General features: G+C 37.8%; 1 protein-coding gene across 5 annotated transcripts in view; it reads left to right on the forward strand.

The window, feature by feature from the left end:
• Positions 1–13,697, forward strand: part of ELMO1 (engulfment and cell motility 1) — a 301,412-nt gene that overhangs the window by 97,143 nt on the left and 190,572 nt on the right. For all 5 annotated transcript variants that reach the window (XM_039715063.1, XM_039715067.1, XM_039715065.1 and 2 more), the window contains 2 exons: positions 778–813; positions 8,862–8,961. In XM_039715063.1, coding sequence (XP_039570997.1) covers positions 778–813; positions 8,862–8,961 — 136 coding nt within the window. The remainder of the gene's footprint in view (positions 1–777; positions 814–8,861; positions 8,962–13,697) is intronic.

The following is a 13,697-nucleotide window of genomic DNA, read 5'->3' on the forward strand; positions in this document are numbered from 1 at the left end:
GCTCTTCTGAGCTGAATGACACTGCTGTGCAGCTTGCTGTGAGGGAAAGTGCAAAAGGGAAGACCAGGGAAGAAGGTGCAGAAAGGAGAGAGGAACCTCCTCTTTGTCCTTTTTAACACTAGTCTGCCCAATGTGGAACTGTAGTCAAGCCTCTGAAATAAAACTGTGAAATAGATTTAGAAGGCAGAAGAAATGGTTAAGTAAGAGAAGAATTGAGTTTTTTATTTCTTTCTAGCTCTGTTATTTTTATATGTTTAAGTGGTGTTTCAAAAAGAGGGTATCTATCTTTGGTGCCATTTTTACTCCTTACCATCCTAGCTACACAACTTTCAACAATGCTGATGACTCTGACATCACTATTAGTGGTGGAGACCACAAGTAAATAAAAGAGTTCTCCAGGCAATGGGCTACATATTGTTGAAACAGTGCAGAAGATGCTTAAGGTGTAAACCTTTATTGTTTTGTATCATCAACCTTTATTGTTTTGTATCAAAGGCTTTTTACATAAATGTTTTACTAAATTAGAATGTCTAGATATGTTTTTTTTTCCTAACAGAAGTTAACACAAATATTCTGAACAAATATTTGAAATTGATTTGGAGTGCTCATTACAGTTACTGAACTGATTCTGTTCACAGCAAATTGTTAGCAATTTACTGCCTCTTATTATATGCATGTCTGTGAATTTTATGGCTCCAGTATGGGGGGTTGTATGTAGTAAATAGAGTACAGATGTTTTGAAGTGCTTTTCCTCACCTGCAAGTTTTAATTTTGCAGACGATATCAGAAATTGCAGAAGATAATGAAGCCCTGGTAAGAACTTGATTAGATCATCACCTTGCATACTACCTCTACTTTTGCATGACCGATTCAGGCCCTTGCGCTAATCTTTATATGTAAATACAACTGTGCATATGCATCAGCAAGTCTTCAATCTTCTCTGTTTTATGCTCTTTGATGCCTGTTAAAATTTTCTGATGAAGCCTTTTTTTGCTTTGCCTATGGAATGAGTGCTTTATTTCTGTAAATTCAGCAGGGGCTTTTACTATTACTGAGGTAAAGCTTTTGATTAGTTTTCTTTTCTAATTTTGGAAAAAAAAAATTCCCCACCTTTCCCAATTCCCCTCTTGAATTTCATTGGCTTATGTGATTGATAGTTGGCAATTTTAATGGTCAGTGTTAGTGAGATGAAAAATAAGGTCATTGTCCCAGTTTGAATTCCTATTACTTGCTAGTCCCACGTGATGCTAGTTGTTGTAGATAGCTGTATAAAGGGAAACTGTAAAATAGTAAATGGGCTCATATCAGAATTTCCCTGCCTGTTTCCCTGATTATTTTGAACAGAAAGCTTCTGTTTGCTCAGATTTAAGTACAGGTTTTGATAAATTTGAATCCCAAGAGATGTTGTAATATCTTGACTGGCTTGCAAATTTGACATGTCAAGTATAGCTAAAATCCAAGGAAGCAAGAGCATAATCAATTAAGCATGTCTGTCATTCTGAGAGCTTGATGTGATTGATCATGCAGGAAATGCAGCTCCCCATCCAAACCTGTGCTAAATCATACTTTCACAAATCTGCTGTAAACCAAGTTCTGAAACATTTATTTTTAAATTATTACCTAATAAATAAATGATACAGTAAGAATAAATTTGGCAGGAAATTTAAATCCTTCTGCTAAGTTCAGTTTCTTAACCTAATACAAAGTAACTTGTTTCATAATATAAAAGTTTAGATTAAGGGGAAAATTGTTAAAGTGCCATGAGGCTTATGGAATTCTTGGCGGCATGACCTGAAGGCTCTGCTGCTGTTCAGCAGAACTGTGAAAGGCTAGACAATTGGGTAGAGAGAAATCTAATGAGGTTCAAGTAAGTGAAGTGCATGGTCCTGCACCTGGGGAGGAATAACCCCAACCACCAGTACATGCTGGGGACTGACCAAGTAGAGAACAGCTCCGGAGAGAAGGATCTGGGAGTCCTGGAGCATGACAACTTGGCCATGAGCTGGCAGTGCCCTTGGGGCCAGGAGGGCCAATGATATCCTGATAAGATTGAGGCCAGCAGGTGGAGGGCGGTGGTCCTCCCCCTCTACTCTGCTCTAGTGAAGCCACATCTGCACTGCTGTGTCCAGCTCTGGCCTCCTCAGTACCAGAAAGGCATGGAGGTCCTGGGACAGGCCCACTGGAAGGCTGCAAAGATAATTAGGGCTCTGGAACGTTCCTCTTAAGAGGAGAGACTGCAGGAGCTGGGCATGTTTAGTGTGGAGAAGACTGAGAGGGGATTTTGTTAATGCAGATAAACATCTCAAAGGCAGGTGCCAAGAGGATGGTGCCATTTTCCCATGGTTCCCAGCAACAGGACAAGAGGCAGTGGCTGTGAGCTAAAACACAAGAAGTTCACTTCAACACAATGAAGAACTTCTTTACATTGAGGGCAGCAGAGCACTGAACAGCTGCCCAGGGGGTTCATGCAATCTCCCCCTCTGGAGACATTCCAACCCCACCTGGATGTGTTCCTGAGTAACCTGCTGCAGGTGACCCTGCCTTGACAGGTTGGACCAGATGATTTTCAGAAGTACCTTCCAACCCTAAAAAGTCCTTTTAGATGGCATTTCCTCACTGCTGTGAAAATAATTCTTTGTGGAAGAATAGTTATAGTCTTTCAGCACCTCTCTGTTTCCAAATTCTATTACACTGTTGCCTTCTATGGATCAAGTTTGTCCTCAGGACAATACTGAAATACTGACTTACAGTTGCATTGCACCCTGGTTTTGGGCCTGATCTGACTGAGGACAGTATAGCTTTGTTTACTCATGTGAACAAGGTTTTACCCACTTGATCCTTAATAAGATACTTATTAAGAGGATCCTTATTGGTCAATGTAGATGTATCACATCATGAATACAGTAGTAAAGAACATGTCTGTGACTAAAGTTTATTCTAACTTTGGGAGTTAAATCCTACCAATAGAAGGTTCAGTTTACATGGAGGTACTCAGATATTAATATTTTGATTGGCTTAATATATTAATATTTTGATTTCCAGCAGTAGTATGTGAGATAATAAAATTAAATAACACAAATTATTGAATTTGGGACTTGTACTGAAAAAGATACTAGAGCCATTGTTGAGGAAGTGAAACCAATAGTTCTGGAAGCTGGTTTGGTCATATGTTTTGAAGGTAAAGTGTTTACAGTAGTGTTTACAGTTTACAGTTCAGTGATGTTCTATGAATGTAGTTATCCAACATCCTGATTATTTCCCCCCATGTATTAGTGGGAAAAGATCTAGTGAAATGAGAATGATAAAAAACCCCACAGAGCTTGATATCATGAACTAAACTATAATATTTCTCAGCATCCACTTCCTGTCTTCTCGACTAAAGATACTTAAAGGAACGAAATGCTAATTTAAACAAACAAGTTACTTTGGATGTACAGGATGACATAATACATTTTTAAAAAACACATGAAACAGCTCTATTAATTGACTTCTGCATTGCAGTGCTAAATTGTAGTCAAACCAAACTCATTGGAGAGTGGTATTTTTCCAGCATAGTGATGCCTGGGCTTTTAGGAAAAGTATTCAGTTTGAGGAAATTGCTATGAAATTAACAAAACCAGGAATTAAAAAAATGGGGAATAAGGAAAAAAAGGTAATTCTAATCACATCTTCAATGTGTAATAGTTCCTCTGGGCTAGTTTCCCATGCTTAATGTACCTTTAAGTGGATTTAGTTATACTCCATAGTAAGAGTATCTACAGTTGGATTTATTCAAGAATATTTACAGTTATGTTTAAAATTCGCACCTTGTTTTTCTTTAATGAAAATTAATTTTCAGATATAGTGAAACCCTGATACTAGGGGTACAAAGCTAGTTCTTGTTCTTGGAATGCAAGGGATTTGAAATCAGTAAGGCTGACCTCTTTTAATGATGCAGTGAAACTGTACCACAAAGAAATATTTCAGTAGTGCTTAGCCAGCACAATGAAAAAGAAAAAATCTGTGTCAATTGCTGTGTAGCAGTTAAGTGCATTTTCTGTAATCATCTAGAAAAATAGGGGCAGCTGCTACACAGATTGTCCCATCATTTTTATCTGTACTAAGTACCAAACAGGTGTGAATTGCTCCTGCTTTGATTCGGCAGTGGCTTAGTTTTACTCTTGGAAAGGTTGCTTGAAGAAACAGAGCAGTGTAGAAGCAGTGAAGAGGAGCCATAGCAATATAAAGTTCACACTGTGCTGGCAGAGCATCCTGCTACATCATCAGTCTTCGTTTTAGACTTAGTTAGATTCCGGTCCCCATGGCTTTTCCAGAGCTCTTGTCCTCTGATGATTAGATATATTCTGTTCCCCTGTTTAAATTTATTCATGGCCATTTATCCTTGACAGCTCCAATTTAAAAAGCTGTTCTTACTCTTTGATGTTGACCTCAGTGATGTCAGGCCTTTCAGCTGCCAAGTATTAGGCTGTGAGCCCAGATAAGGGACTTAGTTAACCACTCCTGCATTTAGTAGTAGGCTGCTACTCTGCTGTTACCTCCTGCCCAATTAAATTGTTTCTTTGCTGATTTCCCTTGCAAAATTAGAGCTCAGATTTGGTTCTGTTTCGCCCATGAAAATGGTAAAGTGGTTTGTGTAAAGGTGTGCATTCTTTGGCTTCTGGTCCCAGTGGGCTAGTGGCTCTGTTTCTGGTTACAACAGAGAAACGACAATTAATTTCCAGATTTCACTACACAAAGGTATTTTTAATATAAAACATGAGCTTGGTAAAAGCTTGTATTCCTTTGTTTGTTACCTGATGACAGTTGAGTCTGACAAATTATTTTGATTTACATAATCGTTTGAGCAGCCAAGTATTTTCCCCTCCGTAACAGTGATAAAATGTTCACTTTGTTATGCGTGTGAAGCATGGATTTAAATTTTTTTAATTTAATTTTTAAAAACATCTAGGGGATTTGGGTGCTAAACTGCCATTAATTTATTTTGAAAAGTAATCCAACTTGCTCTAGGCATCTTTCAAAATAAGCACACAGGATAAAAAGATAGTTTAGCCTGTAGAAATGATACTAGGAAGGCATGTGAGAGACAGGTGTGGCAATCAGGATCACAGGTACATTCCTGTCATTTCTATTTTCAGGAAATAAAAACTAGTATCAAAATGTATGGAAAGGTTTGGGTTTGGTTTTTTTTCCTTCACACTTTCCTAAAGTCAGAATACAGAGAATTCTTAGGAATTTAAATTAACAGGTCTGACCTGGTATTTCTCTAAAGCCTAGAGATGTAGAAAGCAGCTGTTGCATTAATCCTCAGACAGGTTTGTCAGAGAGGTTGAGGACCCACAGACTGTGTTAGAGCATGGCCATCCACTGGAATGGCTCGTGCTGGGACAGCTGATGGCATTGCAAACCTCAGCTTTCTGCTGCCTGGCCAGGACCTGCTGTAGTGAGGAGATGCTTCATGTCCAGCTCTCACAATGGGGGTTAGAAGAGAGGAGTCAGCAAAGAACAGTGAAATTTCATCAGTTGTCCCAATGAAAGGCATCCAAGAGCCAGAGCCAGAGCAGTATTCAGGAGGGCTTGTTAGAAGTAGCTTGTCTGAGAGCAAAGGTTATTAAGATGTCAGTGTTAATGAGATATGAAATTGCAATTACACAGTGCATCTTTCTGATAATTTTTCCCCTCTTGCTGCATTAAAAAGCATCTTCATTAGGAATTGTCCTCAAACTATTAAGTAATTTAGCCAGAGCAGCTAGGGTTTGATAGTTACAGAACTGTTGTGATTTGTGCTATGGATTATTCTAAAAAGATTTTATGAAGAAAAAGGCCCATTATTTTTTGGACTTTCTGTATGATCAAAACTCTTACAGATGCCTTGAGTTAAACAGCTCTTACCATTTTTTTTAAAGATTGCTGATTTTATAAACCAGCTTTAATTGCCTTGAAATTTCTAGCCTCTCTCTGCTGCTCTTAATAGTGTAACTGTGTCTGTGTTTTGAAACTAATTAGTTGAAAGTCTATTTCTACCTATCCGCTTGTGTTTAACCACTTAACAATGAATCAACACCCTTCCCCTCCCCCTGCAGATGCTTTAATCCTTATCTTGCCCTAGTTACCCTGCAGATTGCTTTCATCTTCAGCTGTGCTACTCCTAATGCTTATCCCTTAAGCCTGGCTTTTGACTTTTGCAGTGGCACTTGGTGTATAGGTGCGTGGCAGGTGCATGTGTATAGCCAGATATTTTAGAGAGACATAGTGTGTATGTGTGTGCTGCATAATAATAGAGCTGAAGTATTTCTTGCTGCTTGATTAGTCCCAGTGTTGCACTTCTTCAGTCATTAATTATTTGAAGCAGAGTCACTGGAGTGACATCTGATGGGGTGTCTGAACATTTTAAGTTGAAAAGTGCTTTCACCTTCTAGATCCCAAATGGTTGTATCACTGTCAGATCTACTAAAACTCGGTTTATACATTCAAACCAGAATTGTCAGCTCCATTAGCCCAGTTTATTCCCCAGAGCTGTGAGGAGCATGGATTAATCAGTATTAATCTGGTAGGATTGATCAATAATTTTGATTAAAAGACTTAATGAGACTGGTGAATCCAGGTTAGTTTGATCCCTTTACATTCCAGCCACTACTGTTCTGAAGATGAATATCCATGCACAAATTTAATGCAGTATAAGTAAGCCCTCTAAACTTTACTTTTTGTTGATGTGGATTAGTTTTCATGTACAATTTGTTTATTGAAGAGCATTCATATACTAAATACAGGTTAACTGACTAAATTTTAAAACAATAGATGAGAAAATTTATCTCTGCCAGTTGTATGTATATGCTTAGTTTAACCCTGGGAGAGATTTTTATCTACTTTTCAACCTATATGGCCTTGAAACTTACTTAGTTTTAATAAATAATAATAATATTAATACTTATAATATTAATATTTCTTGTGTTTGTAAAAGTCTTCTGTCATGAAGATGCATGCTGCAAGCTTTTAGAAGAAAGCCTTTCCTAGGGTTGCTGTTTTATTTGTGGGTTCATAAATAACTATATTATGCAAAAGGAATTAATTGGGGAATGTGACAGGACCAGAGCTGATTAAATTTCCTTCAGAGCCTTATTGTCATCTTAATATGAAATCCTTGGTTATTTGGAATGCTAATGATGACATTTTAAATCTAATGTGGTTCTTAAATGATATGCAATATTAAAGACACCCCAAACAAACAAACCAACTATGACAAGAAAAAAAAGGCAAAAGAGCATCCTCTGCTCCCCAAAACCAAACCCAGCACTTCTAGACCATTTATTTGCTGAAGAAAGTATTCCCTGCCAAGTTACAGTGGATTTTTAGAGGCATTATTTTTCTTGTTTGCTCTTTGGTGTAGATTTTTCATTTTGTCATAAGTAATCAGAGCCTCTGTGCATACTTGTATTTACTGAAGGGAAAGGTGTTTAGGTATGTTTTGGGTTTTACTCACAAAATGTCAGGAATGGCAGGGGTATTTTTGGTGGAGGAAATCTCAGGAGTTCTGGCAAAATGTCCTTTCTTAAGTGAAGAGGCCATTAAAGGCTGCATCTTGCCATCAGATATCCCTAAATGGCCAAAATTAAACCAAATCCTGCTACTGGAGTTGCTGCATTGGAGCTGAGGCATTTGTCTGCCTTATTTCTCTGTACTGCTGTAAATGTCTTCCATCTGAGTAGATGTTGGAGGTTCACTTTTTTATCTGGGGTTCATGCAGGACAGTAGGATAAACCACAGATCAAGGAGCACCAATTAATTACATTGATTAACTATGGCTGTGCTATTGGACTCAGGTTTTCAACATGCTAAGTTTTGCAGTTCCAATCTGCAGTTCCAATTTTTTTTTTTATTCTATCTTTCTATTAGGTGTAAGCTGCTGTATTAAAATCACTGGGACTATTCATGCTGTTTGATTGTCTAATTTTGCTTTTTAACAGCACAGTACCTTTCAGGCAGTTTGACATGCCCTGAAAGCTAATACCCTTTCAGGATCTCTGCACTGCTGTTGTACTGAGTAGTTCATGGAAGGGCTTCACTGCAATCCTTGTAGCTGCTGACTGTTTGGTGCCATGACTATGTATAGAAATGAAGCTAATCATTAAAAGTTGTAGTTTAATATGAAAAGTTCTCATGCATCTAGTCAGTTTAAATGAGCTTAAACTAGTTTTGAATTTATTTTGAGTTCATACAAAGATGTGTTGAATTTCAAATTTACAGGAGTAAAATGCAGGGTAGTGGCCAGCAAAACCTAAATAATTTGAACTGCATGCTTTGCAATTTGGTTGCTCATAGAGTAAAAGACATGCATCTCCAGGTTTAAAGAAAGCAATCAAGGGTGCATTTTAAAAATATATTTGCTTCGTTGAAAGAGAAGGAATAAACAATGCTCTCACTTCCCACCCATTTGCTTGATACAGAGGTACCAAAATATGACCTTCAATTGATGGCCTTCACTTAGGAGGATTTCATAAGTGCTAAGGAAGAAGTTCATTTCTTTCCTCTCTTAGATCTAAATCTCTGAATTTATGAGAGGAGTTTAATTTGGACTGACTGATTTTTTTTTAAATTTTTTAAAATTTTTTTTAGCATTGCATGCAGTGTTCTCTTAGGGGTTACTTCTCTTACAACTGCTTTCCTCCGGTAGACTATTCTTGTTATCCATGCTAAATTGTTTTGGAGACTACCTGTAGCATGGCCTTTCTTGCTCTTCTGCTACCTCTTAGTCCATAATTGGCTTCATTTTCCTGCCTTTCTGAAAGCTTCCTGCTGCTTTATTCCCTCGGTCGTTGCCCTGCTGCATTACTGGTAAATGTTGTCATGACTCCTGTCTCTTGCAGCTTTGGAGATATGTTGTCCTTTACACTGACTGCATTTGTTGAGCTGATGGATCATGGGATTGTATCGTGGGATACATTCTCTGTGGCATTCATTAAAAAGGTAAATTTGTAATCAATGCTATCTGTTCTATATCAGTTTAAATATTTCAGGTGAGTTGTGATTTGGGTTTGTTTCTTTTTTCCCTCCTTTGTTTTTTTCCCAGGTACATTATTGAGGTCATTGGTCAAAAAAGGTGCATGAAAATAAGATTAAAGTGCTGTTTCAAAATATAAATGTTTGTAGTGCAGAATCTGGTTCAACTTCTGTGGAAATCAGTTGGAGTGAGTTGAGATCAACACTGTATTAGGCTGGTTACATGAGAAATTGCTTATTCAATTATATTGTGACCTCCCTGTGCAGATAAAATACAGTTAAAGCAAAAAAATTGGTATTTTGGTGTAATGTAAAGTAAAATGAGTAATGCCATATTTCTAGGAAAAAAAACCTGCAGCACTGAAATGTTTCCTCTGGGGCATTGGAAGAAGAGAAATGAGTTAGTTTCCAATTTGAAATTAGGGTGATATCTGAGTTAATCAAGCTGAACTTTGCACCTCTGAATCTTGCAGTTGAGGTATGTGGTTTTGAAACAGATCTGTTCATGATTTGCAACATATCCTTCTTTACTTACATGTCAGAGATGCACAAAAGCAGCATAAACATGGTAGTACCCTTTAGGTACAGAGATATACAAGACTTCAGAAAAAGTTATTGTTACTGATTCATTTACTGGAGAAGAAAAACCCCAAAACCACATAATTCTTCTTTACAAGGAATTTTCAAACCTGATTGAGTTTATCATAACTTAAAGTGTATTTGAACAGGTTCAAAAGATATCAGTAACTTCACTAAAATAATATCAGAAGAGTAATTAAATGACTATAACCTGTGGCAAAGAACCTTCATTTTAGCAGAGTGTGTCAGAGCAAGGGCTTTAAATTTTGTTAGAAAACTGCTGCCATCAAAGGAAAGCAGAAATTTACTTTTGTTGCCAAAAGTGAAAGAAGGATCAACTATGAAAAAAGCATTAGATACTTTAGATACTAAACCTCAGTTTTGGTCAAAAGAAAAAAAAATAGTGTAACTGATCTGAGTTTTGTCTGTTTTCTAAATTTCTTTTCCAATGTCATAGTCAGGTAGGTTGTGATGACAGTGTTGTTACCTTCTAATGGCAAAGAAAATTCTACAACTGCTTTTAACTGAGTGCAGGAGACACAAAGTCCAGAATGCTTTATTTTCTAGGGGAGCCTATTACGGAGCACATGAAGAAACTTGCTAAAGTTAGTTTAGAGTATTTACTTTGTTATTGACTCAAAACAAATGTCTTTGTCCAACTTTTGCCCTGTGGATTTTATTGTAACAATAGAAGAAATTGTTGTGTTCCCCTTGTTAATGGCTCATCTCTTCTGTCAGGCATTTCTATAGGTTTCCCTGGGTAATGACCCAATTAAAAAAAACCAAAAAAAACCCAAAAACAAAACACACAACAAAAACAAAACAACCAAAAGCATTTTCACAAAGTACCTATATAAACCAAAACTGGCAAGTAAAACTGGAAGTGAAGCTGTTGAGCAAGAAAGGGACCAAGGAGAATGATAGGAGAGTGTAGTGGGTCTAATGCTGGCCAAATGCCACTGCACCTACTAGAATTATTTACTCATTTTCTGCTATGAGATAAGAATTAGGAGGAGAGCAAAGCAGGATCAAAACTTTAAAGAGTATAAAGAAAACTTTATAGCAGAACTAAAAGAAAGAATAATGAGAATCAGAATACAACCTTCAGAATACTCTTCCACTCACACACTCTTTTCCTTCACACTGACAACATAAAGAGACAAAACCAGGCATTTTCAGCCATTTAACACCTCTAGAATAGTCTTCCTTCAGTTCTCTTAGGGAGAGGAGTCTCTCTTGCTTTGCTGTGGAGACTTCTCCACAAGAAACAGTTCTCTTGTGGCTTCAATATCACAGCGAATCAGTCACCTGGGAAAGGAAAATCTGTTTGCAGTGTGAAAGTCCCTCCCATGCTTTACAGCTTTCCCACAGCTGCTTTCATGGGCCATGTCAGCTTATGGGGTGCTGTTTTAAGGATGAGCTGTTGCATGAGAGCAAAAGTTATCTTAATCCATCTCTGGGAAACAGAGGTTTTCTTCTTCTCTTGCTGAGGCAAGGTTTCTCATCTCTCTCATTTCTCTGTTCAAACTTCTCATTAGATAACAAAGAGAAGAGAAACAGAGGGACAGAGAATGACAGAGGTTGAGGAAAAAGGCTCAGGAGTGTTCTGATCTGCATGCAGTTGGAAGCCAAAAAGGCAGAGCCCTCAGTGGTGCAGTGTGGGCATGAGACAAACCTAGCAGAGCCCCTTTGGACCATGCCTCATCTCTGTGGCAGCAATCTACAACTTCATCCTCACTAGCTTCTCTGATGTTGGCTTTTGACAGGCCACTTGAGGTCCTTGATGGGCTTGCTCAAGTGACTAACAGGATGGATAAGGGAGTTGATAAGTTTCTGCTGAAGGGAAACTTGCAATCAAGTGCTTCTGCCTTTTGAAACTGTTCTTCATGTTAAATAAAGCTAAATTTGAATGGGGTTGAGCTAAATTTTTTCTGGAGTAGTTTTTAAACTTAGAGATATAGAAGCTGAAGGACAACCCAAGGGGAACCCCTGACTGCTTCTAATGAATAAGTGCTTGGTGTTGGTTGCAGAGTCTCTCCCATCCTTTGGGTACCTAAAGACTGCTATTCCAAGTGCAGCAGGTAAGATTGTTGCTTTCAAGGAGTACTTTGTTCCTTATTTTAAGGGAAAATAGCATCATTGGAAAAGCTTCCTTACGATATACAAAGTTCTCTCAAGACATTGTTCTTGTTTATGATGATATATAGCTCATTTCCAGATTCCATAGCTGCCTAAAGGATTTGGCAAGTTTGGACTTTTCCAAGTTCTTAGAAAAAGTCACAATGATTGGTTATCAAAATTGTCCTGGTTCTGGCCAGGACAGGGTTAATTTTTGCAGTATCCAAGAATGGGCATGGCTAGGACCCAGAGGTTATTCTATACCACCTCACATCACTTTCTGGGGACAGGGGAAGGGGTTCCTTCTGGGTGGGTGTAGCGTGGCAGTGGTTCAGGTATTCCCGGTTTCCACGTTGTAAGCATTCGCGTGTGAATTGTTCATCTCTCTTGTGCCCTCTGTTATTGATAGTATTGCTGTTTCCAGTAAATTGTTCTTATCTAGACCCATGATGTTTACCTTCAGTGCCTCCAATTCTCCTCAGGCCTGCCACAGGTAGCACAGGGGGAGTGAGCAAGTGGTGCATTCTTTGGGGTGCTCAGTGGGAGCACTAAACAGGGAAATACCATTCCTAAACCATGACAAAAATGTGCTACACAAATTTGGTACTTCCATATTTAGTTCCTACAAGAGGAGTAATAAAGTCTGTAGTATTGTTTAAGATATTTTTTTAAGGCTTTAAAAATTACTTATGTAATTGCTGTTTCATAAGTGTATGATGCAGAGTCTTAGTGTTGACAAATTGTTTACTCTACCTTCTAAAATATATTGTGCAGAAAACAGGGTGGCAGCCAGAGAAGTATTTCTGTATGTCACAACTGTCAGTTGTTTTTTCTGTAGTCAAGTGCAGCTCTAGTTCCTTACTTTAAAATTATATGCACCGTTTAAAATTTTACTATGCACTAAATCTTAACAGAGACCACAACTTGGACAGAATTTTCAGTACATATCTGACAACAGGATAGTGCAGGCAAATAACTAATGAACATGCATAATGAAAATCAGATCTGTTTCTCTTGCTGTTTTTTCCCCTGTGTTCTTTTTCTGGTGCTTTTAAATAGTAATAATAATAAGTAGTAGTAGCACTATATAACAACTTTTTGTTTAACTTTTAAATTCTCTCTTTTGCCTTAAGTGATGCTGAACTAGGAGGAGAACTCATTATATAGTTCAGTTTGCTATAGGTTTTTCACCTACTCTGTTTACATATTTAGATCCTATTTCAAAGGAGCATGAATATGTAAATTCACTGTCTGATTCCTAATTTCTCTTGAAATTGAAAGGAAATTAAGCACCCAGACTGTTCTTTTGTATGTGGCTATATATGCAGATTTTAAGGTCACGGGTATTTTGCTGAAGAAATAATGGTATCCTTAATGAGACACATCCATGTGACAGGTTTTCACATGGAAGTGCAAAGCAATCAAGTTGCTTCTGTCTGAAAAAGATGTAGTGTTTTGCTGAGCTTGCATTATTTTAATAATCTGAATTTTTGATAAATGAATGCAGCATTATTTTTGGATGTTGAAAACCCTCTCTGTGCGTGATGCTTAATAAACAAAAAACAGCAAATAACACAAATTTAAACTCCTGTTGATTGCTGTCTCTTCTCAGGAAGGCCCTCTTTTTTTCCCCACATCCAGAACTTCAAGTGTGGGAATAGAATTTCATTTTAATGCAGTTTTGTTCTCCCTGGAACCTGCATGACTTATTTTTCAAGGGAGACAAGCCTATTATTTCTGGCCAGACTTCATGCTTCAGCAAGGTGGTTATGAATACACACAGCTTGACATGCAAGTTAGTTACCCAGCAGATGTTTTGCATCTATGTTCAGTGTGAAATGTCTTTTTAAACACACAAGATGGCTTTATACCTTGTGTCTGTGTTGATGATTAAAAGATGTTATGGTCCAAGGTCAGGAGAATAAATGAGGCTAAGGCAGCCTTTCCTAGACGAAGGTTCCAGTTATCTGTACTGTTACATTTCTGCAGGTCCCTGATATGAAAAT

The sequence above is a fragment of the Passer montanus genome, unplaced genomic scaffold (assembly GCF_014805655.1).
Source record: "Passer montanus isolate IOZ18808 unplaced genomic scaffold, ASM1480565v1 scaffold32, whole genome shotgun sequence".
In the NCBI taxonomy this organism is placed as follows: domain Eukaryota; kingdom Metazoa; phylum Chordata; class Aves; order Passeriformes; family Passeridae; genus Passer; species Passer montanus.